A 26,659-nucleotide genomic window follows, 5' to 3' on the forward strand; every position below is an offset into this window, starting at 1 on the left:
GTGAGCTAAGTAAGACACTGATGTGGGTGGGGGGGTAAAAGGGGGCAGAGAAGGACACTGATGTGAAGGGGAACAAAGTAGGACATCCCAGTGATGTTGGTGACGGGGTGATGTGAACGGGGGCAGAGGACTCTACTGTTGGGGGCCTGTTGAGAAGGGGTTTGAGAACACCGCTGTTAATGAAAAGGGCTGTGATGTGAAGGGGGTTAAGTTTATTGCTGTGATGTGAAGTGGGGGGCTGTGATGTAAAGGGGGGGGGGGCTGTGATATGAGCAGCACAGAGGACACTGATGCAAGAATATTTAGGTGTGGAGGAACTCTGGAATGGCTGCAGTGGATTTGCTCGCAGGGTGTAGACAGAAAAGCGTCCTGCAGCTGTGAGGTGTATGGCAATCCTTCCACTTCTGTCTTAGCAGCTGTCCAGGCAACGCGTTTCGAGGCACTTCACCTTTTGCCTATTCTCCAGCCTTTTAGCAGATTCCACAGGCTTTCACACCACTGCGGAGTAGGACTGCATTCTTCAGTCACATGGTTATGTACTGTGCAACCTCCCCCTCAGGATGTTTGCACAAACTTGGGCGGTGCTTAATTCAGACACGCCTCTGCAGCCAGTGTTGCACGTCAGTCCTGCGTATCAGGAAAATGGGGAGGTGTAAAGTGTGGGGTTTTATTTGGCGGGAGTCATTTGGAATGACAATCTAGCGGGAGAGAGATGATCTTCAGATGGGGGAAGGGGTTAATCCCGCCCATGTTCTCATTGCTTTCTATCTTTGTTATCTCAGTCGTTTCCCCTGTAATTTGGCTGCCATTAGTCAGCAGAGTTCTCACCGCTGTGCCGGGCGCATCGCCTGTGTCTAGTTGTCCTGGTTACTTGGCGTTCATCCCGGCTTGGTGTGCCCCGTTGTTACTGTAGTAACCTGACTGCTGGAAGCCGTCTCCTGTCAGGGACCGGCCCGGAGGGGGGCGAGGGGGTAATTACTGACAAGTAATCCGCTGTGCTGGGCACATTAACTCCTCCAGTGCTGGGTCACTTCTGTTTTTAACTGTTTATAGGAAAAGTGCTTAAAAGTGACCCCGTCACCTGACTAATCATTTCAACAGGCTTAGGTTCCATTCACATCTCCGCATTCCGAATCACCACGATTCGCAATAGCGGCAAATCGCAGGGCGCCTGTGCATAGCCCAGTCAATTTCAATAGCTCCCCAAACCTGGTGCAATTTTATTTTTTCCCGCCATTCGTCTTGCAGCAATCGTGGTAAAATTGCGCTAACAGAATCGCGGGATGCTTTTCGCCCAAAAGAAGTCCACAAGCTTTTTGGGCGAAGGTTGTCCCGTGATTTTACCGTGATTATCGCCCCCATACGTCAAGACGTGAACGGAGCCTTAATGCCCAGCTCCATTGGAAAAAAAAAAAATCAACCCTTGCAGTAGCCCCCCCCCCTCCCACATGCCACACCGCAAGCATTAATCGCTTGTTATGCCTGAGGGAACGTGTCAGTCCGGCCCGCCATGCCATTTCATGTGGCCCTTTTTTTTTTCAGCCTGAAAGCTGTTCCACCTCCTGCTTTTGCCCTCCGCTCACCACTGTCACTGTCAGAAGCCGCCTGTATTTGTCCTCTTGGTGGCTCCCACTGGTCCCTGCCTGCTCTGCGCTCACAGCTGGGACAAGGACGATGCAGGTGCAGTGAGATGATTTTTCTGGGGGGGTGGGGGGGGGGTAAATGGGGAAATAGGGATGTGAAGGGAGATGTGTGCAGAGGTGGGGGATGGGGGGGAGTGGTGCAGAGGTCAGCTGAGAAGGGGTGGAGGTGAGATGTGGACAGCCTGTGAAAGAACTGGACCCTGCACTCTGTGCATAGCACACCCCTACATGCTGCACTCAGTGCGTAGCGCGCCTCTGAACTCCGCATATTGCGCACCCCCTGAGCTTTGCGCTCTGTGCGTAGCTCACCCCCCTAGCACTACTGGTTTTTATTTCCCCTTTAGGAACCTTCCCTTGTGTACACTTTCAAAAGTAATGAGACTTGCTGGATGCCGCTATCTTAGAAGTGACGTCAGCAGCCCAAGCAGACTCGAGTGACGTGCTATAGTAGTCCCCTTCACATCTTCCTTGGCAGCTACACAAAAGATTTTGAAGGAGGTGGTGGAGGAGCTGGGCCAGCACAGTAATTGCACAAGTAGGGACATTACATCTATATTACAGGTGTACAGGCAGCAGATTTCAGATAATAGTTCGGGTTTAGAAGTACAACACACAATGTCTTTGGGCATCTGGGTGGTGTACAAGTTTTGGAGATGAGGAGGGCCAGTTCAGGTCAGCCATTTAGAAAGTCTTGAAGTCAGACAGCCAGGCAGCTGACATTTTCAGGAATGGGGGGGGGGAGTAAGTCTTTGTGTGGTGCCATGGCTAGAGAGGTGGAATACCGGTGAGGTGTGGTGTCGATGCCAGTGAGGTGGGATGCAAAGGCCAGTGAGCTGTGGGGGCGGGGGGGTGCCGTTGCCGGTGTGGTGAGGTGCCGTTGCCAGGGAGGTGGGATGCCAAGGCCAGTGAGGTGTGGGATGCCATGGCTGGTGGGTAATGGTCCGTACTGTTGCTCTCATTGGGCAGCTTATTTCCTGCATATCTATATCGCCTACACTGAGGACTGTATGGTCTGACGGGGTTCTTGTCTCTTCCAGCTGTATAGATTCCTGGTTTGAAGTGAACAGGTGTTGTCCGGAACATCCTTCTGATTGACTGGCAGCCACTCTATCTGGCTTTATTTTAAGGTGAGTACAGGTCACCCCCCTCGCTGCACTGCACAGGTTTTTTTTGCCAGGCTCAGATCCAGCTCTAGGCCTTTTTTATTGAACTGTTAGGGCGGTGTAGCCAGTATGTAGGATCCACTGGGGCTACTCAACGTCGGTGAAATGGTTCGGTGTAAGCTGTGCTTGTCTCATCCATTGAGGGACACGGGAAGGTTTTACCCTTCATGCTATACTGCCACCTACAGGAGGATAGGACACTGTACACCAGCTCAAGATAACCACTTCCACTACCAGCATGCCTTTATTTCTGGTAGTGTCCGAGGAGGAAGGACGTTTTTCCGCTGTCTTGTATTAAGAGCTTTCTTCTTGTGTTTTTTTTTTTTCCCCCTTTTAAAGCGTGTTTCTCAACTCCAGTCCTCAAGGCGCCCCAACAGGTCATTTTTTCAGGCTTACCATACCCCTTTTGCACAGGTGATTTAATCAGTATCACTGCCTCAGTAATTACCACAGCCATTTCATCTGAGGGAAATCCTGAAAACAAGACCTGTTGGTGTGCCTTGAGGACTGGAGTTGAGAAATAAAGCTCTACATCACTGCTGGAGCTTCATATCTGATTGCATCCAGAGTGGTTGTCCTCAGCCTGGAAGTTACATTTGGGTGTTGGGTTTAGTGCTTTCCAGGTGTGCTTAATCATTTTTTTTGTAGTCCTTGGTGGGGCAAAGGTCACACCCTTTTGTGTTTGTGAGCATGCTGGTGGTGGTTGTAGGGAATATCTTGGATCTTTGTTTTTTTCCCAGCAGTGTCTGATCCTTCTGTACATTAAAGTATATACATTGAAGGGTTAGAGACCTCTGATGTCTCTCAATGGACGTATTTTACGGTATATAGAAAAATCCTTTTTATTGTAGATTGGATCCATGGTCCCAGGCGGGGTCTGTAGTTGGCCAACACAAGGGCAGCCCTTATGGCTAAGTAGTGAGCACCCTTACCTTATTCATATATATTTATATTATAGCCATCTTCACCTCTTGTCATCTGCCGCAAGCATATATGTGGCTCTGTGTAAACCACTTGCCATGCTGAGATCGCGCTCCCAGAACGGTAGCTATTGGGAGATCCGTATACTTGCGATCGGGGGCTTTCTGATCATGTGACTGCTGTGACAGCCAATCACAAGTCACATGACCCGCATACTTGCCTCTGCCTCCCCGGAGTTTAGAACTCTTAAAGGGGTTTTAAAAGCAGAAGGTGCATTCTATGCATTAAGATAAAAAGCCTTCTGTGTGCAGCAGTCCCCCTAATACTTAACTGAGCCCATCTTTATCCAGCGATGTTGCACAGGAGCCTCGCCTGGCTGGGACTCTGTCCTCATTGGCTGAGACACAGCAGTGGGTGCCATGGACTCTGCCGCTGTCAGTCAGTGAACCAATGAGGAGAGAGGGCGGGGCCAAGCTGCGGCTCCATGCCTGAATGGACACACAGAGCAGCAGCTCGGCCGGGGTGTCCCCATAGCAAGCTGCTCGCTGTGGGGGAAACTCGGCAGGAGGGAGGGGCCACGAGCGCTGGCAAAGGACCCGAGAAGAGGAGGATCGGGGCTGCTCTGTGCAAAACCATTACACAGAGCAGGTGAGCAGAACATGTTTGTTATAAAAAGAAACCAAGACCTTTCACTTTTAAAGGGCTTGGGGGCATTCGGCATGAAGACATTAAACAGGATCTTCAATCTGTTAATAAAAAATAAAAATGAGATCAGAAGCAACAAAATACTGTAGCTCCTGACTTTTAATAAAAAGGGGCTTACCAGTCCAGGGCGCTGTCCTCGCCAGAGTCGGTTTCTTGACGGTCTCCGGGTCACCATGTTTACTCTGGGAGACTGGTTGTAACTCCCTGCTGCTTCACAACTGGATTCCCACTGTACTCTGCCTGAAGACCCGCAGCCTCCTGAGACCTGTGATGTGTCCCAGGAGGTCGTGGGTGGGCTGGTGGCTCTACTTCTGCCAGGATCGCCTTGGCAACTCCAGTAGAAGTGGGAGCAGTTACCTGCCAAAACTAGGCACCCACTCCCAAAAAAAGAAAAACCTAAAGTGGGAGAGGAGGGTGGAGTGGAGATAAAGCAGAACTTCCCTTTTTCAGGTGGAGTACCAACTAAATTTTTTTTATTAAAGAATTGTTCCAGGCATGGTATACTTAGTTACATTGTTCCAGCTTGGACTTCTATAACTATGTACTATACCTGGCCGATGCCCCTGGAGGCTGAAAATCCCTGTAGTAGACAACGCTACTACAGTGATCTCCACTTCCAGGTCCTGTGCTGAGCGGACGTTCTGAAGCAATCTGAACTCAGGAGTTGGCTGCTGTGCACAGGCTCCATTCAGAGAATAGAAAGCATTCTGTGATTGGACGATGCAGGGTGGTGATGTCCCTTTTTCAATATGTCATCTATCAAAAACTTGGAAAGAAAATACGTTATTTTAAATCTAAAGGACCACGTGACTGCACAGGAGCTTGTCTATTGGCTGAACGCGGTCACATGAGGACAGGGAGGCGGGGATAGAGGGGTTTAAAGTGAACCTGTTGTTGTTTTGCCTGCCTCAGCAGATCACAGGTCTTCTCTATTGTACCTAATTATTATTTAGTAAATTTCCATGTTTGTTTCGCTGTTACTAGCAATGCTGTCGAAGACACTCACTCCGTTTTTGTCTTGCAGATTACTGGGTCTCGCCCGCTTTAGGATCACAGAGGTCGTTCTCCGCGTCCTCTCCGGGATGTCTAAACTGCTTTACACACACACACGTCCCCTCTTTCATGCGTTCCCTGCATAATCCAGACCGGGAGATCCGGGGAATGGCAAAAGCCAAACTGAAGCCTCTTTACTATCATCTTTTTAGTCCTGCCGGGGGAGAAGCCGCAAGAGGTGCAATCTTCTGCGCAGCCCAGCTATCGTTCCTCCCAAAGGTGGACAACACCAAGAGGTCTTTAGATCAGCATCTTTCTTTCTTTCTTTTTTTTTTTTTTTTTTTTTTTTTTTTACGAGGGACTGAGCCCACGCAGTATGAGGACCCTGCCTACGTTTAGCCCTTTCACTGCAATCGGACACAGCAGGGCGCATTGTATAATGTGACGCCACGACGGACACAGAGGGAGGAGTTGTATAATGTGACGCCACAACGGACACGTACTTTTTATTTCCTTGGCAATTTGCACTGAACATTTGGAGTTTATAAGGGCACGGAGACACCCTGCCTGCGTGCAGCGGTCTAGAGTCGGAGGACTGCGCGCACTATGGCATGCTTGCGGATAGACTTTTGGCAGCAAGCTGTAAGCGGAGTTTCTTCTAAACCAGGGTCCTTTCCCAGTGCTTCCCAGAGGTCTGTAGGAGGCAGGCACTGACCTGTTTATTGGGGCGGGGGAGGGGGATGGTGGTGGGTGGGGGTTTGGCTGAAAACCATCTCGTCTCCAGCTGAAGTGAGGTTTTTGCACATAACTTAATCGCAGAGCTGAGGAGAGTCCGGAGGAAATGTATTTTACCGGAATGAGGATACAAGGTCGGGGTAAAAGGGTGTTTACTTAGACAAGCTCGTAATTGCCAACTTCCCGGTCCTTTTCCTGTATATTATAGATAGGATAAATAAATTATTTCTGCTGGATAGTGTCAGACACATTTTGAAGGATCTGTTGGTGTTTTACAATCTGTTCCCGCCCCCCCCTAGTTCCCCCCTTCCTGATCCCTTCCGTCGCCCCCTAACATTAGTGTTATTTTGTATATATTTTGCAGTAATATTCGTACATCTTTAGGTGCTGGATTTTGGGGACTCCTCCTGATTTTTACACATTGCTGGTCTGTCATGTTAGCTGGTCGGCTTCCATTTTGTTCCAGGACTTGAAGAACCTTTAAGGTGCTGAAGGTGGCGCCAAGGTGCTGGTAATGCGTTAAACCCAATGATAAAAAGGACGCGGCTATTGAGGACAATGTCAGATCGGTGTTTATAAACCTGCTGCCTTTTTCTTGACAGAAAATCGGTTTCTCTTCAGCCAACTGATCTTATTAAAGTTGAACTCCAGGGATAAATTTTTTTACATGCTCCATCTTGGACCAATGTAAGCATTCGTATGCCATGGCTGTGGGACTGCCATAGAAGTTGAGATTTTCTGTCTTCTGGGTTCCGTGGCAAGAAAGTGACCGCCCCGTGGTTACTTTGCAGCAGGGCGCCATTCACAATACTACCGCAAGCACTGGTATGTATTCCCACACACGCGGGAGTTCTGATAAATATACACAGGTTAGCTAATTGCACAGACGGTATTCCATTATATAAGTAATGGTCCTACACAGAATGCTTTGCATTTTCTCAATGAATGCAAGGCATTCTGTTATTGGACAAGGTGGAAATGGTGGTGTCATAGTCTCATCTTTTCCTTTTATCCCTTTGTCCAGTCAGTGAACATCATGCATTCATTAAGAAAAATGCAAAGGCTTCTGTGAATGGCACCCAAGCCGATTAAGTGACCTCTGGGAGGGGCATAGAAAGGATTCCAGTAACCGCACACCGTAATGAGCCGTTTATTGTTGATGGAAACGCCTGGCTCATTTCGCCCCATCCCGGGGCTTAGTCATGGAGATCCAGAATGGGACTACTTTCCAGCCTTAACCCTCCAGCAGAATCTGCTGAATAGGGTCAGGGAAGTCTGAGTGGAGATCCAAAGCTGCATTAAGGTTCAAAGTGACCCCCTGGGGTTACTACACAGCAGGGTAGCTGCTCGCTTGGCACGGGCTCCATTCACAGAATACCTTGCATTTTTATCAATAATGCAAAGCATTCTCTTATTGGACAAGATGAAAATTGTGGCGTCATCTTCTCCTCTTTTCCTGTTTTCCGGTCAGCAAACACTTTGCATTTTTTAAGAAAAATGCAAAGGGTTCTGTGAATGGCACCCAAGCTGAGCAAGTGACCCCTCGTGGTTACTGTGCAGTACGGCAGCCGCTCATTTGGCACAGGCGCCATTCACAGAACACCTTACATTCATTAAGAAAAATGCAAGGCGTCCTGTGAATGGCACCCACTCCCCTCACCGACCCCCCCCTCCCTCCCCTGTGCTTACTGTGCAGCAGAGCAGCTACTCTGCACTCGGAAGACAGCAGTAATAACTAGTAGTACCACCTACTACCATGATTAGCTCTTTCCACTACGGTCCCAAAGGTATGGAATATGTATACTTTACATTGGTCCAGGCTGGATCAATGTAACAACTCAATAGATCCATACCTGGAGTTCAGCTTTAACTTAATTGAGGAACACTTTGCTTCTGACACACAACTTGAGACCTGACCAAATCTCTAAACGAATCAAAAGACCAGATCCTTCAATATAAAGTCTACTCTGCTCACTTTTCTGGCGATCTTCTCTTTGCTCCAGTGCTGCATTCTTCATAAGACTTGTTGGCATTCAACTTTTCTAGAAATGTTGGGCACCTAAGTCCCTCACCACATGGTATTTTTTTGTGAGCTTTTACCCTACGTCCTTTAGTGGAGTAATGGTTGGAGAAAGGAACTACAGCGAGCCACATAGAAGCTTTCTGTCAGACTGGGAAGGGTGGAATATTAAGGATTTTTACAGAGGCTGCAGCACTGAAACGAAGGCTGTAGGCCCAGGTTGAGGGGGGTTTGAGCCCAGAAGGCCCGGGTTGAAGGGGGGGTTTGAGGGCGGAAGGCCCGGGTTGAAGGGGGGATTTGAGGGCGGAAGGCCCGGGTTGAAGGGGGGATTTGAGGGCGGAAGGCCCGGGTTGAAGGGGGGGTTTGAGGGCGGAAGGCCCGGGTTGAAGGGGGGGTTTGAGGGCGGAAGGCCCGGGTTGAAGGGGGGGTTTGAGGGCGGAAGGCCCGGGTTGAAGGGGGGGTTTGAGGGCGGAAGGCCCGGGTTGAAGGGGGGGTTTGAGGGCGGAAGGCCCGGGTTGAAGGGGGGGTTTGAGGGCGGAAGGCCCGGGTTGAAGGGGGGGTTTGAGGGCGGAAGGCCCGGGTTGAAGGGGGGGTTTGAGGGCGGAAGGCCCGGGTTGAAGGGGGGGTTTGAGGGCGGAAGGCCCGGGTTGAAGGGGGGGTTTGAGGGCGGAAGGCCCGGGTTGAAGGGGAGGTTTGAGGGCGGAAGGCCCGGGTTGAAGGGGGGGGTTTGAGGGCGGAAGGCCCGGGTTGAAGGGGGGGTTTGAGGGCGGAAGGCCCGGGTTGAAGGGGGGGGTTTGAGGGCGGAAGGCCCGGGTTGAAGGGGGGGTTTGAGGGCGGAAGGCCCGGGTTGAAGGGGGGGTTTGAGGGCGGAGGGCCCGGGTTGAAGGGGTGGTTTGAGGGCGGAGGGCCCGGGTTGAAGGGGGGGTTTGAGGGCGGAGGGCCCGGGTTGAGGGGGGTTTGAGGGCGGAGGGCCCGGGTTGAGGGGGGTTTGAGGGTGGAGGGCCTGGTTTAAAGGGGGTTCAGGTTGAAGGGAGTTTGAGGGCGGAAGGCCCGGTTTGAGGGAGATTTGAGGGCGGAAGGCCCGGGATGAAGGGGGTTTGAGGGCGTAAGGCCCGGGATGAAGGGGGTTTGAGGGCGTAAGGCCCGGGTTGAAGGGGGTTTGAGGGCGTAAGGCCCGGGTTGAAGGGGGTTTGAGGGCGTAAGGCCCGGGTTGAAGGGGGTTTGAGGGCGTAAGGCCCGGGTTGAAGGGGGTTTGAGGGCGTAAGGCCCGGGTTGAAGGGGGTTTGAGGGCGGAAGGCCCGGGTTGAAGGGGGTTTGAGGGCGGAAGGCCCGGGTTGAAGGGGGTTTGAGGGCGGAAGGCCCGGGTTGAAGGGGGTTTGAGGGCGGAAGGCCCGGATTGAGGAGGGGTTTGAGGGCGGAAGGCCCGGGTTGCCAGTAGGGCGAATGTAAGACTTTTTTCTTTTGCAGAAATCTAGTCTTATGATACGTTTGATCTGATAGGGTCTCTTCACAGAAGGAGTGTGAACTCAGAAGTAGAAGAAACTTGGGGCCCCATTCATATCTTTGCATTGGAAGTCATGTTATTCCAGAGGGACAGCCGAAAACCAGATATTAGGCTGTTCAGATTTCTGTCCTAGTCTCCTGTTACCTGGGCCCCTATGAGTGAATGGCAGCTGTTGATGCCGGTTTATCATCTTCTTCTGTTCTGCATGGAGACGTTTTAAATAAACTTTACTGCCATCTTTTCCTAAAACACAAACTGATACCAAAGAGTAAACACGTTTTTTTTTTATTATTTTTTTAAAACCTGACTAACTACTTGACTTTATGCTGATAGATGTGAATGGGGCCCCAAGTTGCTTTACCTAAAAGTGAAATGTGGCTTCAGCATAGACCAGTCTTATAAGAGCAGCATGCTGGGATACTTACCTGACTTCACCGCTAAGGGTTGCATCGAACTACAGACAAATGAAACCTCCAGAAAATAGTCACCTCCTTCTGTGTTGCCCCGGGCCGGGTGAGTGAGGAATTTCTTCCTCGCTGGTGGGAAAGCTTCACAATGCGGGTCGCCAGCGAGGGAGGAAAGTCTTGCTCAGGTGGCCAGGGGTTGATGGGAGTTCTTCTCTACTCTGTGTGGCCCTATATAGCGATCTGTCATCAGAGACAGGAGCCCTATTGTGACATGGGGGGGGTCTCCCTCTATAGCTGGATAAGTGATTTGCTCCCTCGCTCGCGGGGAGGCTGCTCAATGTTGCCAGTAAGGGAGTGACGACTTGCTTATCAGACCAATGGTTGACTGAGTACTTCTCTACCTTGGGTAGACCAGTATGGCAATCCGTCACCAGTGACAAGAACAGTGAGGGTGTCACTTGCCAGATGAGTGAGGAGGAGTCGTCATAAGTGAATCACAACAACATAATCCTTCAAGGATTCAAATAAACCATGAAATGTTCATCCAATAACCATTAATTCCAAGTAAAGTTCATACATAATAAATTCTTCATTCTTCAAACAAGGTGCTTCTTAGTGTTGAACCCTCTGCAACCTTCACCCTATGTGGGTCTAAAAATGCATACATGTGCAGCAATCCCCGTCACCTATTCACCACTGCGCTCACCTCTATATTAGACCTGTAATAGGTCCAACATCGCCTTCCCCTGCCTGGGTGTACTCCCATGGTTAGACAGCTGATTATCCTTTCAGAGTTTCACTATATACTTTTTAGGTGGACTGTATGGAAAAGACTCCTCCGCCGCCCTTCGATTAAAATGAGCATGCTCCCATTGCGCAGTATTTTAAACACTTTATTAAAAGCATCCTGTATACTCCCAATGCACTATGTCACCCGACTCTGCCCAACGCGCATCGTCACTACCACGTGACTTCCTCAGGGGTCCTGAGCAAGGTTACGCAATGGGAGCATGATCACTTTACTTTGAATTAAGTTATTATTGGATGAATATTTCATGGTTTATTTTAACCCTTGAAGGATTATGTTATTCACTTATTATTTAGATAAGCGCAACCAATATTCAAGTTCTGATTTACACTTTATAGTGATCTGCAACCAGGACCATGAAGACCAGTGCAGCACGGCCCTAAAGTAGAAGTCTGTCCCCTTTTCAGCTTTGGACGGGGGGTGGGTGGTGGTTCTCACTTGCTGTGATGGAGAGATGAACACTGACCTGAAAAATACAGTTTCAGTAGTCCTGGCAGGGGGGGTCATTATGCCCTTCGGGGATTTTTATTTTTTTTTTCTACCTGTGACCTCATAGAGGGGGATTCCCCTCCACTTCCTGTCCTGTATTCATAGGGGGGATTCCCCTCCACTTCCTGTCCTGTATTCATAGGGGGGATTCCCCTTCATATCCTATCCTGGTAACATCTGATGGCTCAGGAAGTTGGTTAAATTTAGACAGCAATAACCAGAAATTCTAGCCGGTCCCCACTCTATGGGCTCCATTGATTGGCCCTCCCGTGTCAGAGCTCTGTGGGCTCCATTGATTGGCCCTCCCGTGTCGGAGCTCTGTGGGCTCCATTGATTGGCCCTCCCGTGTCGGAGCTCTGTGGGCTCCATCGATTGGCCCTCCCGTGTCGGAGCTCTGTGGGCTCCATCGATTGGCCCTCCCGTGTCGGAGCTCTGTGGGCTCCATCGATTGGCCCTCCCGTGTCGGAGCTCTGTGGGCTCCATCGATTGGCCCTCCCGTGTCGGAGCTCTGTGGGCTCCATCGATTGGCCCTCCCGTGTCGGAGCTCTGTGGGCTCCATCGATTGGCCCTCCCGTGTCGGAGCTCTGTGGGCTCCATCGATTGGCCCTCCCGTGTCGGAGCTCTGTGGGCTCCATCGATTGGCCCTCCCGTGTCAGAGCTCTGTGGGCTCCATCGATTGGCCCTCCCGTGTCAGAGCTCTGTGGGCTCCATCGATTGGCCCTCCCGTGTCAGAGCTCTGTGGGCTCCATCGATTGGCCCTCCCGTGTCAGAGCTCTGTGGGCTCCATCGATTGGCCCTCCCGTGTCAGAGCTCTGTGGGCTCCATCGATTGGCCCTCCCGTGTCAGAGCTCTGTGGGCTCCATCGATTGGCCCTCCCGTGTCACACAAGCTGAGGGAGGATGCCATGGATCTTTACACCAGGCTGAGGGAATTGGGCCATGTTGTTTTCTGGAAATACTCCTCTGACATTGTCCTTAGAAAGCCAAATGTCTTTAAATGTTATCATCTTATCTTCCCTGTGCTGCCTGCAGCCCATTTTCTGTTCATGGTTGGGTAGCAGGGAGATGTTTACAACCTCATTCTTCTTCATGAGCCCCAGACAAATGGATAAATACACGTAATTCTAACCCATCAAACCTGCCATTGGATTTGTAATTCTGTTCAGCTGGTCTTGTGATTCCCACACACGCCTGCACAGCCAAAAAGGTGACCCACCGTTCGTTGTGCTTTTCAGCTCTGATTGGAGCGATAGAACTTCCTCACCCAGTGATGAAGGTGCCATGAAGATCCACAGAGATGAGTCTGCTGCCATCTTCCTGGCTGTACTGTGTGGCAGAAGTGTGGGAATTGCAAGACTGACCAAACCGAAGTCTACACATCAGAATTTTTGTTCGGTTGCTTGAAATTCTGTTTTAAAAAACACCAACCAGACCAAACTTAGTGCCAAAGTCAAACCTCTGATGATGATTCAGACGTCACATTGATCGCCTTATTGATACATAGAAGCAGTTGGGTTTTTAGTCTGAACCCCTAGCTGGCATCTTAGTTCAGAGTGACAGCCATGTTGGTGGACATACTGTGTTCTGATTGGACAACGTGCGATCACTCTGACCATGTGACATCACATGTCTTGAGTTGCTTGAATACCCGATCGCCCGTAGATATATTTTTTTTGAAGAAAATCCTTTTTGTATTCCATCTTTTCCTCACTTGTGTCATGCTGGATATCTGGATAAGGCCGTCTTTGGCTCTGAATGGGAAGAACATATCCCAACATGCAGGCAGGCAAAGCATGCTGGGATTTGTAGTTCTCCATCAGCCCGGCTGCTCCACCAATGCTGTGTATAGTCGATTGTTTTCAGGCCAAGCTACTGCAGTAGAAATGGCTGTAAATGGTGATTGCCACCTAGTGGCGAGTTCATTTAGTACAAGTTGTTCTTTTGCATTCTTGTTCCCAGGGATTGGGGGGGGGAGAAATCAGTGCCAACGTATCATCCATTCACATTTTATCCTAATAGAACAAGGCTAGCTTTATTTCATCATTTAAAGTCGTATTTGCTTCATTTTGTTTCATACGGCATATAATGCTGGAGTCCGACACATCGTTGCAATGCTGCCATTTATTCCATTGCTTCTTTTCACCCTCATTGAAGGACATTATTAGAACCCACATCCAATCACCTTTTGTTTTATTTTCACGTTAACCGAACCTCTCCGGAGTTGCGAATAGCGGTGTACACAAGGCGGACGTGGATCTATTTCCCCTTGATGCCCCTTCGCTCCCCCGGGGGAGGGGAGGAGTTTGCACTGTCTTTTATTGCCCCAAAACTGCTGGAATGACCCTTTTTGTTGACCTAACGAAGCTTTGGGGTCGGGGATTCCCCCGGAAAGGCCAAACATCATTCACCCTCTTGTGATTTTCTCTTTTTCTTTTTTTTTTAATTTTATAAATTTGGAGGGAGGTGAGATACAGACTGTGTTGTATATCTGTTGTTATAAAATAAAGGAATGTGTCTTTGCAGATCTGTGACTCTGAATTGTTCAATAATTTTGTCGGCTTTTATCTTTTGCAGAGAAATAGAATTTTTAAATCTGGGCATAAATATGGCACAGAAAATTTGGCCCCTATGTAGAGGGGCCCCTGGAGGACTTTAAAGCGGAGCGCCACCCAAAAATGGAACTTCCTCTTTTCAGGATTCCCCCCCCCCCCCCTCTGGTGTCACATTTGGCACCTTTCAGGGGGGGAGCAGATACCTATTCCAGCTATTTGCTCCGTGGCGAGCTACCCCACGTCCGGCCCCTTCTCCGCCCAACCCCCACCCGCCCTGCTGTCCTCTGGGAGATGCAAAGGTCCCAAAAGACAGCAGGGACCTGTGGGATTGCGCATGCGCAGTAGGGAACCAGGCTGTGAAGCCGCAAGGCTTCACTTCCTGATTCCCTTATTGAAGATGGCGGCACCTGCACCCGAGAACCGAGGGACAGATCGGCTTCGGGCGAGGACATTGCGGGCGCCCTGGACAGGTGAGTGTCCATATTTTAAAAGTCAGCAGCTGAAGTATTTTTAGCTGCTGACTTAAAAAAAATAAAAATCGGCGGAACTCCACTTTAAGGCTGTGTTCACACTCAGGAACAGAGCGGTTCCTAGTGGGGGGGGGGGGGTCCGGTGCGAGGAACGGAGCGGTTCCTAGCGGGGGGGTCCGGTGCGAGGGACGGAGCGGTTCCTAGCGGGGGGGTCTGGTGCGAGGGACGGAGCGGTTCCTAGCGGGGGGGTCCGGTGCGAGGGACGGAGCGGTTCCTAGCGGGGGGGTCCGGTGCGAGGGACGGAGCGGTTCCTAGCGGGGGGGTCCGGTGCGAGGGACGGAGCGGTTCCTAGCGGGGGGGTCCGGTGCGAGGGACGGAGCGGTTCCTAGCGGGGGGGTCCGGTGCGAGGGACGGAGCGGTTCCTAGCGGGGGGGTCCGGCGCGAGGGACGGAGCGGTTCCTAGCGGGGGGGGTCCGGCGCGAGGGACGGAGCGGTTCCCGGCAGGGGGGGGTCCGGCGCGAGGGACGGAGCGGTTCCCGGCAGGGGGGGGGGGTCCGGCGCGAGGGACGGAGCGGTTCCCGGCAGGGGGGGTCCGGCGCGAGGGACGGAGCGATCCCAGGTCTGATTTCAGTTTGAATTTTTGGCTGAATTTGGACCTGAAACGGACCAGAAAACGCTCAGGACTTCTGTGCACTTCGCTCCGGAGATGTGAACCGGCTCTATAGAGAGTCAGGCACAATCTCCTGACATGTGAATTGGAGGCAGAGAAATCCCTCATCCAATGCACACTGGTGTGAACCCAACCTGAAGGGCCCATTCACACCAGATGCAGGGAATGCATTTTTGATTGCCTACCAATTGCATAGACCGGGGGGGGGGGGGGGGGGGGGGTGTCAGACTCCATTTAATTGCAGCCTGCATCAGCATTATGGATGCCCCGGTTGTACCTGTAAGGTTAGATGTCCAAAGCATTCCCCCCCCCCCCCCCCTTCCTTACATCAGATGTAAAGAGCCCTCAAACATCAGAAATTGAGAGCCCCCCCCTAACCATCAGAAATCAAGAGGGACCCCCCACCCCTCCCTTGCATCACAGTGCACTCTACTTGTGCAGCTGCCAGGAAGAAGCTGGGAAGCAAAAAGTGCAGGGTCTGGAGGAGTGCTGGTGTAAGTTGCCGGAGTCTGCTGAATGCTGAGACCAGGGGAGGTGGAGACAAAAGGGGGTTCTAGGAGTTCTGTCCTCCCCTCTGCTGCCAACTGCTGAGATGATGGGGGGGGGGGGGGGGGGCAGAGACTATCCTCTCTGCAGCTGCACAGGATCTGTAGGAGGAGTTCTGCCCTCTCTGCTGAAGCAGGGTGGGGATGATCAGGCCTAGGGCGAGATTCCAGAGAGAATCAGAGACTGAGGGAATGCTCCTGCCTGCCTGTAGCAGACTAATGACCTCATCGTAGTCTGGACAAAGTCACAGCTTTATAATGGTAGGGAGGAGTTTTTATATGAAGGTATTGCTGTATATTGTGACAGGAGGAAGTCGTGCAGATTTGGACCGTCCACTTACCGGCCGGCTGAACAGAACCAATGCTCCACAAGGTAAAAGTGGGCAGGAGGGGCAGCTGCCCTGGGCACTGTGGTATCATGTGAGGTGCTGGGGCACCACAAGGAGATGGGGGGGGGGGCAGGAGGAAAGAATTGTTCTAGGAGGGGAAACTTGGGGGGGGGGGGGATTTGTGTTGAGAGGGGGGATGGGGAAGAGAATTTGTGCTAGGAAGGAGGATTTGGGGGGTCTGTGCTCGGAGTAGAATTTTTTTTTTGGAGCGGGGAGGGGGGATTTGTGCTAGTAGGTATAATTGGGGGGGGGGGGGGGTGTTGTGCTAGGATTGGGGGGGATTAAAGGAGGGAAATTTGGCATGGGGGGGCAAGGATTTGTGCTCGGGGGGGGGGGGACGGGACCAGTTTGAGGGGTAGAGGATTTGTGCTAGGACGGGTGAATTTTTTTTTTTATGGGGGGGGCTGGAATTGTGTTTGGAGCATATGCGGAAGAATAGGATTTGGGATGGGGGGGGGGGGGGTGGGAAGGGGGGGATAGCGGCAAATATTTGTGCTGGTAGAGGGGATATTAGCAGGGAGGTGGTAGATTTGTACCAGGAGGGGGGGGGGGGGATTGATGCATATGGCGTAAGCATGCAGATTAGTGCTCGATTATTTTTTTGAGGAGAGATTTTCTGGGGGGGGGGGGGGGGGGGGATTTTCACTGATATATATAATGCTCACACATCTGGGGGGGGTGGAAGGCGATTTTTGCTGTGCAAGTTGTCATGTTCGCCCTGTCTATTCTCCAATCATGACAGCCCCCAAACCCCCTTTACATTAGATAAGGGGGTCCCAACACCCCACAACATTCACATTCCCATCACAAGTACTTTAGATTTTCCCCGCTGAGTTCTCTATCGGAGGGTCTTCTGTGGGTGTTTATTGCCACCTAGTGACAACTTCTGGAATTGCAGTTTTTTCCCCTCCTGATAAGATTTAGGGGTTCTTATTGGGGTTCCACACAAAGAATTGATTTTATAACAAAACCCGACATTGTAGAACAATAATTGTATCAAATATTTCTACGTATTGTCTAGAAACGCGCTTCTCGCGGGTGCAGGAGGGCGAAGATGGAGACATAAAGTCACTGAACAGCTGTGGGGCCACATCCTCCGGCATTATGGGGGGTTTTGGGGGTCATTGACAGCCGAGTTCCTTGCACTGCCGCATTTTATTGCCAATTTTAAGCTGGATACACATTATACAATTTTTTTTTTTTTTTCAATTTCCTTTTCGATTTCCCTTCCTCTATGTAGTAGAAGAGCCGCCCTGCCTCCATACACGGGGAAAGTGATTAGAAGTGACCTCATATTATACGGTTTTGGTAAATCTGAAGGAAAGTTGTACAATGTATGGCCAGCTTGAGGGATGAGAGGCACACAGAAGGAGCCGTCAATCATCTGATGCTCTGCCTGCCATGGCCAAAGCTGCGCCCCTTTAAAGGGTAACTCCACATTTGTGAGCGGGGGGGGGCGGGGGGGGATGGTAAATAATAATAATCTAGCAAATACAATTGCTACACAAGTCATATTGTAATTGAAGGTTATTAGAAAATTCCTTTCCTTTTGGCAGCCGCTGCCGTTTTCTCTAAAATGTAATATGGCCACCTGGAGGCGCTCTGTACACAGATGCTATACCGAACCCCGCCCCCCCCCCGAAATGTCATTTCCTGATTGTGTGATTGGCTCACTGATTTTTCCAGAATTCTGCACTAAGATACAAGAGAAAGATACAACACAAATGTCATTTTTTTGGTGAGATACTCCCAAAGGGAAATCACTCTAAAGGGATTCAGACCCTGCCGGTGCAGCAGCTGATTGATAATTATACAGTCACTCCCAGTCACATTCACTCCACACATTGACAGAGAAACAGACAGCTAGTTCTTCAGAATAACAAAAAGGAGGAATCTGCAACAAAATTTGTTACAATCCCTGCAATGTACAGAGATCACCCAGAGGGGGGAGGGGTTTATTCCCTGCAATGTACAGAGATCACCCAGAGGGGGGAGGGGTTTATTCCCTGCAATGTACAGAGATCACCCAGAGGGGGGAGGGGTTTATTCCCTGCAATGTACAGAGATCACCCAGAGGGGGGAGGGGTTTATTCCCTGCAATGTACAGAGATCACCCAGAGGGGGGAGGGGTTTATTCCCCGCAATGTACAGAGATCACCCAGAGGGGGGAGGGGTTTATTCCCTGCAATGTACAGAGATCACCCAGAGGGGGGAGGGGTTTATTCCCTGCAATGTACAGAGATCACCCAGAGGGGGGAGGGGTTTATTCCCCGCAATGTACAGAGATCACCCAGAGGGGGGAGGGGTTTATTTCCTGCAATGTACAGAGATCACCCAGAGGGGGGAGGGGTTTATTCCCCGCAATGTACAGAGATCACCCAGAGGGGGAGGGGTTTATTCCCCGCAATGTACAGAGATCACCCAGAGGGGGGAGGGGTTTATTCCCGCAATGTACAGAGACCACCCAGAGGGGGGAGGGGTTTATTCCCCGCAATGTACAGAGACCACTCAGAGGGGGAGGGGTTTATTCCCCGCAATGTACAGAGACCACCCAGAGGGGGGAGGGGTTTATTCCCCGCAATGTACAGAGACCACCCAGAGGGGGGAGGGGTTTATTCCCCGCAATGTACAGAGACCACCCAGAGGGGGGAGGGGTTTATTTCCCGCAATGTACAGAGATCACCCAGAGGGGGGAGGGGTTTATTCCCTGCAATGTACAGAGATCACACAGAGGGGGGAGGGGTTTATTTCCCGCAATGTACAGAGATCACCCAGAGGGGGGAGGGGTTTATTCCCTGCAATGTACAGAGATCACACAGAGGGGGGAGGAGTTTATTCCCTGCAATGTACAGAGACCACCCAGAGGGGGGAGGGGTTTATTCCCTGCAATGTACAGAGATCACCCAGAGGGGGGGAGGGGTTTATTCCCTGTAATGTACAGAGATCACCCAGAGGGGGGAGGACTTTATTCCCTAGGGGGAGGGGTTTATTCCCCTGCAGTATACAGAGATCACCCAGAGGGGGGAGGGGTTTATTCCCTGCAATGTACAGAGATCACCCAGAGGGGGGAGGGGTTTATTCCCTAGGGGGAGGGGTTTATTCCCCTGCAGTATACAGAGATCACCCAGAGGGGGGAGGGGTTTATTCCCTGCAATGTACAGAGATCACCCAGAGGGGGAGGGGTTTATTCCCTGCAATGTACAGAGATCACCCAGAGGGGGGAGGGGTTTATTCCCTGCAATGTACAGAGATCACCCAGAGGGGGAGGGGTTTATTCCCTGCAATGTACAGAGATCACCCAGAGGGGGGAGGGGTTTATTCTCAACAAAAGTGGAGTTACCCTTTAAATATCCTTATTGGGGGGGGGGGGGGGGGGGGGGATTGCTGTGAGTTTGTTACAGCTGAACTCCCAGGTATATATTAACCCCTTCCCGTTGGCCACCTCCCGGCACTTTAAGGGTTCTATACGCCGTGAGCATTCGAGTCATGTGACCACTGTGATTGGCTGTCACCGCAGTCACATGATCAGAAAGCTCCCAATCTCTAGTATGCATTAGGAGCTTTACGATAACCGCCGGCTACCGTGCTGGGAGAGCGCCCCCACCATGGTAAGTGGTTGACACAGGGCTGCATGTATGCGGGGCGCTCGGCCTGAAGGCTCACACACCGAGAGGTCTCATAAGTGCGTTTGGCCGGCGTGAAGAGGTTAAAAAAAATAAATGCAGATATGAGTTTAATTTATTATATTAAATACTGATTTTTAGTTGATCTTCGCCTCTTGTAAACGCCTGTGCAGCAGCACTCAGACTGGGAGATGGAGGAGCAGCAGCACTTGGGGGGGTCAGTGAGGCATCCTGCATTTGTGTGCTGACCAGGAACATGCTGAGTGGAGGAGAGAACAGAGGGATGACTTCATTTTTTTTTTTTTTTCCTTTGCTGTCCGGGCACAGGCTGGGGGTGGGGAGCTGATCAGGCTGTGTAGTTTAAAGTAGAACTATAGGCAAAATGTTTTTTCCTTTTGGATAAAAAGGGAGGGATGTAACCCCTGTCAGTTTTTTTGCCATCTGTGTCCCCATTGCGGAGATTTCCCTTCACTTCCTGTCCCATAGCGAAACAGGAAGTGAGAGAAAATCCCAGAACTAGTGTCTACATTGGAAGATTTCTCCTCTATTCCTGTTCTGGTGACAACCCAAGTGGTTTCCTCTCCACTCTATCCAAAATTTTAAAAAAAGTTAAACTTTAACGCAATTTGACTGAACCCATAGAGGGCTGATAACGCCCAACCAAAACCTTCCTTGTTGGAACCTCTGTTTTTTTTTTGCCGTCTGTGTCCCCCAATGGCACCTTTCATGTCCCATTGAGAAGGAGAAAGAAAGTAATGGCAGAGTCTATAATGGAGGGCATGCTCTGTGGCAGAACTGTGTAATTTATAGGACTGGATGGACAGAGTACAAATCCTCCGGTAGATAACTTTTTAGCAAGCAAAATAAACCCAATATAAAAACAATCTCTAAACTTCTTAGTTAATAAAACTCACAATGGATTATTTGGAAAACATTTATACAGAATTAGGAGTTACCGGGAATAAATGTCCTCTCATCGAGGGGTGCAGTCACTGACTCTGTGGGGGAGGGGATTGAAGCTTTGCTCACCTCCCAGATGCTGCACTGGATTGGGCCTTCCACCACCACTCTCTACATTAAAAGTATCACTTTAATTCAAGAAGAAGAAGATGTGTTTGTGTCATCCTATGACTCTGTTCTGTACAATGCTACGGCACCCTACCAAGTAAGGCTAAGCCCAGTATGGTGGGCGATGGAAGTGCTACAGCACTATAGCAACTAAGGTTAAGTCCACCATCGTTGTGCTACAGCACCCTATAAAGTCCAGTATGGTATGAATGGAACATGGGGGAGTGGGACACCTTAAACATTCTACGGGAAGAACACTTGGCAACTATGGATAAGCAAAGCCTCTAGAACAGTGGTTCTCAACTCCAGTCCTCAGGACCCACCAACAGGCCAGGTTTGCAAGATAGCTGAAATACATCACAGGTGATATCATTTGCTGCTCAGTGATTGCAGTATTCTAGTCTGCAACTCCCCAAGGTAATACTTAAAATCTGGCCTGTTGGTGGGTCCCGAGGACTGGAGTTGAGAACCACTGCTCTAGAACAACCATTCTCAACCAGAGTTCCACAGAACCCAAGGGTTTTCCCACAGGTTATGGGTACTTGAGCAGTGGCTGATTGACCTCCCATCTAATGGTGCCTTCTTTGGGCCAACACCAACCAGAAACATGGCACCACTGTTCTTTCTGGTTAACCATTCTCAATAGGAGTTCCAGAGGAACCCTAGGGTTTCTCCAGAGGTCACTAGAGGTTCCTTGTGGTGTGACTGACTGACCTTCCATCTGATGGTACCTGCATAGTTTCGGGGGCCAACATCACTTGGCAGAACCAGCAGCACGGCACCAATGATTTTTGATCAGCCATTCTCAACCAGAGTTCCAAGGAATCCTAGGGTTTCTCCAGAGGTTGATATGTGTACTCTGAGGTCTGATTGACCTCACATCTGATGGTGCCTACATAGTCATTGGCCCAACGCCACTTGGTAGAACCAGAAACATTACACCAGGGATCCTTCTGATCAGCCATTTCCAATATAAGTTCCAAGGATCTGTAGGGTTCCTCTAGAGGTTACTAGGGGTTCTTTGAACTGTGGTTGACTGACTTTCTGTTTGATGGTGCCTGTATAGTTCTGGGGCCAACATCACTTGGCAGAACCATCAGCATGGCACCAATGATCTTTTTTGATCAGCCATTCTCAACCAGAGTTCCAAGGAATCCTAGGGTTTCTACAGAGGTGAACTGTGATTGACTGACCTCCTAGCTGGTGGTGCCTCCTTATTTCCGGGGCAAACATCACTTGGGAGAGCCAGCAGCATGGCACCAATGATCTTTTTGATCAGCCATTCTGACCCAGAGTTCCAGAGGAACCTTAGGGTTTCTACAGAGGTTGTCAAGGGTACCTTGAGCAGTGGCTGATTGACCTCCCATCTGATGGAGCCTGCATAGTTCCGGGCCACCACCACTTGGCAGAAACAGAAACATGGCACCAATGGCCTTTTTGATCAGCCATTCCCAACCAGAGTTCCAAGAAACCCTAGGATTCCTCCAGAGGTTGTTAGGGGTACCTTGAGCTGTGGTTGATTGACCTCCTATCTGATGGTGTCTGCATAATTCTGAGGCCAACATCACTTGGCAGAACCAGCAGCATGGCACCAATGGCCTTTTTGATCAGCCATTCTCAACCAGAGTTCCAAGAAACCCTAGGATTCCTCCAGGGGTAGGGGTACCTTTTAGCTGTGGCTTGATTGACCTCCCATCGAATGGTGCCTTCATAGTCCTTGGGTCAGCACCCTTTGGCATAACCATAAACATGCTAACAAAATTCTTTATGATCAGCCATACTCAATAAGAATTCAAAGAAACCTTCCTCCAGAAGTTACTAGGGGTTCTTTGAACTGTGGTGGACTGACCTCCCATCTAATGGTGCCTCTATAGTTCAATCTGTAAGGATGGTATTCTGACCACCAATGTAAGGGGCATTTCCCCACTGATCACCAATGTACATGGTATGAAAGTCCAATAATATAATAATATTAGTGCATGGAAATATCATCTCTAATCAAGACAAGCATTTTATAGGACCATCAGTAAAATTTGATTCTGTCCTGAGGAAATTGAGCTATTGTACAAATCCTGTTTGTGTAAAAGCGATCCCATAAAGACCATTATAAAAAAATCTTTTCATTGGTGGCTTCCATCGCACTCCCAGATCCGGAAAGCCATTGGGTTAGAAGCTGCATATTCAGACTTTGTCCGATTTCTAGATTGTTTCGTCAAACTTCCTGCTGGCGTTCAGATTCACAAGTGAGATGTCGGGTTAAAGTTCTTGCACGTCAATATTTTTTTTTTACAAAAAATATGTATATACCGTATATATATATACAATGGGGTCTGCAGGAGAAGACGATCAGGCTTGAGCAGAAGCTGCGTTTGTTCCGGGACCTCGCCAGTCGGTGAAACTGAAGAAGGTGCTTGCACCGTAGGCAATCATCACCAGGCAGGCAAAGAACTGCAAAGACAAAAGGTCAGAGGTCATCAGGGGTTAGGTGACGGGGTTCATCAACTGACCCAAAACAAGCATGTGCGTATCAGGCGACTAGTTGTCAGGAGTATAGTGATGTCACTGTGGGAAGGGTGAATGGTGGGCCGGCAGCTCTGACTCACCTAAGGATTCCCAAAATCACCTTGGGTTTGTGGCTGAGATAGGTAAATCTAGAACTGAAGTGCCACACTGTAATATTTGAGTCCAAAAAGAATACTTTTTTTTTCAAAGCACAAAATGCATATAAATTCCAATGCGTTTCAAGAGCTAAACTCCGCCCCATTTTATCAAAGCTTGGAGAAGCAAAGAGAGAACCAGCTGCTGATCGTTGTTGTGCTTATCTATTCACAGACATAATATGCATCGTCCACACACTCCGTTTCTTTCTTTGATTATTATTATTTCAGGTACTTATATAGCGCCGTCAATTTACACAGCACTTTACATATATATTATACATTTACATCAGTCCCTGCCCTCAAGAAGCTTACAATCTAAAGGTCCCTAAACTCACATTCATATATACTAGGGCCAATTTAGAAAGGATCCAATTAACCTACCAACATGTCTTTGGAGTGTGGGAGGAAACCGGAGTACCCGGTGTGCTGCCAATTCTTCAAGCCCAGGTGAAATAGCGGACTGTAGGCCCTGAAACGTGTCGGCTCTTATACGCAATCCCTGATGAAGGGGTGGAGTGTAGCCCCTGAAACCTGTTGGCTTTTATATACAAGCCCAGATGTGGGCACAGATTTTGGCCCCCGAAATATGTTGGGTTTTTTATTATTCAAAGTTCCTGTTTATTTAGTTCCTGAAACATGTTGGCTTTTATATACAAGCCCTGATGAAGGGGTGGAGTTTAGTTCCTGAAACGTGTTGGCTTTTATATAAGCCCTGATGAAGGGGTGGAGTTTAGTTCCTGAAACGTGTTGGCTTTTATATAAGCCCTGATGAAGGTGTGGAGTTTAGCCCCTAAAAAGGTGTTGGCTCTTATATGCAAGCCCTGATGAAGGGGTGGAGTGTAGCCCCTGAAACGTGTTGGCTTTGATATACAAGCCCAGATATGGGCACAGATTTTAGCCCCCGAAACATGTTGGATTTTTTTTTATTCAAGCACTAATGAAGGGGTGGAGTTTAGTTCCTGAAACATGTTGGCTTTTATATAATCCCTGATGAGGAAGTGTAGTTTAGCCCCTAAAATTGTGTTGGTTTATATATATATATATATATATATATATATATATATATATATATATATATATATATATATATATATATATATATATATATATATATATATATATATTAGCCCTGTTGAAGGGGGTGGAGTTTAGCCCCTAAAAAGGTGTTGACTCTTATATGCAAGAACTGATGAAGGGGGGGAGTGTAGCCCCTGAAAGGTGTTGGCTTTTATATACAAGCCCAGATGTGGGCACAGCATTTAACACCCGAAACATGTTGGATTTTTTAAATTCAAGTCCTGATGAAGGGGTGGAGTTTAGTTCCTGAAACATGTTGTCTTTTATATAAGCCCTGATGAGGAAGTGTAGTTTCGCCCCTAAAAATGTGTTGGTTTATATATATATATATTAGCCCCAATGAAGGGGTGGAGTTTAGCCCCTGAAGCGTGTTGGCTTATATATATACAGTCCCTGAAGTGTGAACCCAGCCTAGAGGTGTATTCATAAACAGGGTTGATATTAGAAATCGCGGGGGGGGGGGGGCCCCCATACAGCCTGCCTGACAGCGCCGGGCCCCCCACTACTCCACATAGAGAAGGGACTTTAAATACCTTTTAGAACATGGGCAGTAATCCTGCCAGAAATTCAACCAAAGTTCCCCCCGGGGCCCCTTCTGGGGTCGGGGATCGGGAAGGGAGTCTTTTCTTATTTTCAGGATCAGGCAGAGTAATCCCGAAGCTCCCCAAAGGGGAAGGTTACTTCAAAAATGAGTAAGCAGCCCCCTCTCTGCCCCAGCTCCTGAACTGATGGGGCCCCCCGGGGAACTTGGGGGCCACGGCTTATGGGATTTCTGTGCATGCGCACACAAAAAAGGTATTTAAAAAAAAAAAATCTCCTCTATGGCCCTGCTAAACTGATGGGGCCCGGGCCCGGTACTGGAGGGCCGGCTCCACCCCCTATCAGCGGCCCCGTTCTTTATATAACAATCCCCCCCCCCCCGGTCCGGGCTCTGTTCTCACTCACCGAAGCGGCGGCTCTCTTGTTGGTGTCGCTGACGAATGGCGCACCGTCTTTTGTGGAGGCGGCGCAGGTGATGAATGCGGTCACGTAGAGGACGGTGGCTGCAGCATGATAGATGAACAGCTGGAGAGGAAGAGGAGGTCAAGATGTAAAGAATTCCTCTACATAACAATGATAACAAAAACCCAGCCGCACCCCCAGGGATTACAAATTCTGCCTCTGTGTGCGTCAAATCCCTGGCATCCCAGGAAATCCGAACCAGGAACAAAAAGATAAACATTTCCCATGATGCAACAGGGGTGTCCCCTTTTTCTGCTCTGTGTTGTCACTGTGGGGTTGACTCACCAAAACCGGAGAGTGCAAAATCTGGTGCGGCTGTTCAAAGAAACCAATCAGCTTCCAGGTTTTATTGTCAAAGCTTCAATGAACAAGTTAGAAGCCGATTGGCTCCCATGCACAGCTGCACCAGATTGTGCGCTCTCCGGTTTTAGTAAATCTCCCCCCATATGGCTGGTGACATCCCCCCAGGCTGTAATTGCTTTGCTATTTACTGTTCGTTGCCCCCCCAAACCACATATATATAGTGATCGATCGCACGCCATGACCCGCGGATGTGACTGTGAAAATTGTTGCCATTTTTCATATGTTGAAATGCGTTCACGGCCTTCTCAAAAGGAACGGGCTTCCTACTGCACTGTGCCTTAAAGGGCAACTCCACGTTTGTTGAAAAAAAAAAAACTCCCCCCTCTGGGTGATCCTATATACCAGGGAAAGGGATATGCAATTAGCGGACCTCCGGCTGCTGCAGAACTACAAATCCCATCAGGCATAGCAAGACTCTGACAGCCACAAGCCTGACACCCAGAGGCAGAGGCATGATGGGACTTGTAGTTTTGCAACAGCTGGAGGTCCGCTAATTGCATATCCCCGCTCTATACATTGCAGGGATTGTAACAAACTTTGCTGCAGATTCCTCCCTGAAGAAATAGCTGTTTGTTTCTCTGCGTCCATGTTCAGAGTGAATGTGAATGGGAGTGACTTTATAATTATCCATCAGCTGCTGCACCTGCAGGGCTCTAATGAGGAAAGTGGCAGGGTCTGCATCCCTTTAGATGTGATATCTCACCAAAAATGACATTTGTGTTGCAGGAGATGCCCAAAATCTGACTTGTATCTTAGTGCAGACTTCTGAGAAAAATCAGTGAGCCAATCACACAAGCAGGATATTACATTTCTGGGGGGGGGGGGGGGTTCTGTATACCATCTGTGTACAGAG

The 26,659-nt window shown here is 49.6% G+C and overlaps 2 protein-coding genes across 2 annotated transcripts in view; one reads left to right on the forward strand and one right to left on the reverse strand.

The window, feature by feature from the left end:
• The window catches only part of ZNRF1 (zinc and ring finger 1), a 33,868-nt gene extending 26,045 nt beyond the window's left edge, over positions 1-7,823 (forward strand). Inside the window, exons 4-5 of the mRNA XM_073605926.1 lie at positions 2,681-2,770; positions 5,457-7,823. Coding sequence (XP_073462027.1) covers positions 2,681-2,738 — 58 coding nt within the window. The 3' untranslated portion in view covers positions 2,739-2,770; positions 5,457-7,823. The remainder of the gene's footprint in view (positions 1-2,680; positions 2,771-5,456) is intronic.
• Positions 7,824-22,652: 14,829 nt separating this feature from the next.
• PLLP (plasmolipin) overlaps positions 22,653-26,659 on the reverse strand; it is a 41,945-nt gene continuing 37,938 nt past the window's right edge. The window contains exons 3-4 of the mRNA XM_073605927.1: positions 25,387-25,506; positions 22,653-23,152 (exon numbers count right to left, since the gene is read on the reverse strand). Of these exons, the coding sequence (XP_073462028.1) occupies positions 23,051-23,152; positions 25,387-25,506 (222 nt within the window). The 3' untranslated portion in view covers positions 22,653-23,050. The remainder of the gene's footprint in view (positions 23,153-25,386; positions 25,507-26,659) is intronic.

This window comes from Aquarana catesbeiana, linkage group LG11, assembly GCF_042186555.1.
Source record: "Aquarana catesbeiana isolate 2022-GZ linkage group LG11, ASM4218655v1, whole genome shotgun sequence".
Lineage (NCBI taxonomy): Eukaryota > Metazoa > Chordata > Amphibia > Anura > Ranidae > Aquarana > Aquarana catesbeiana.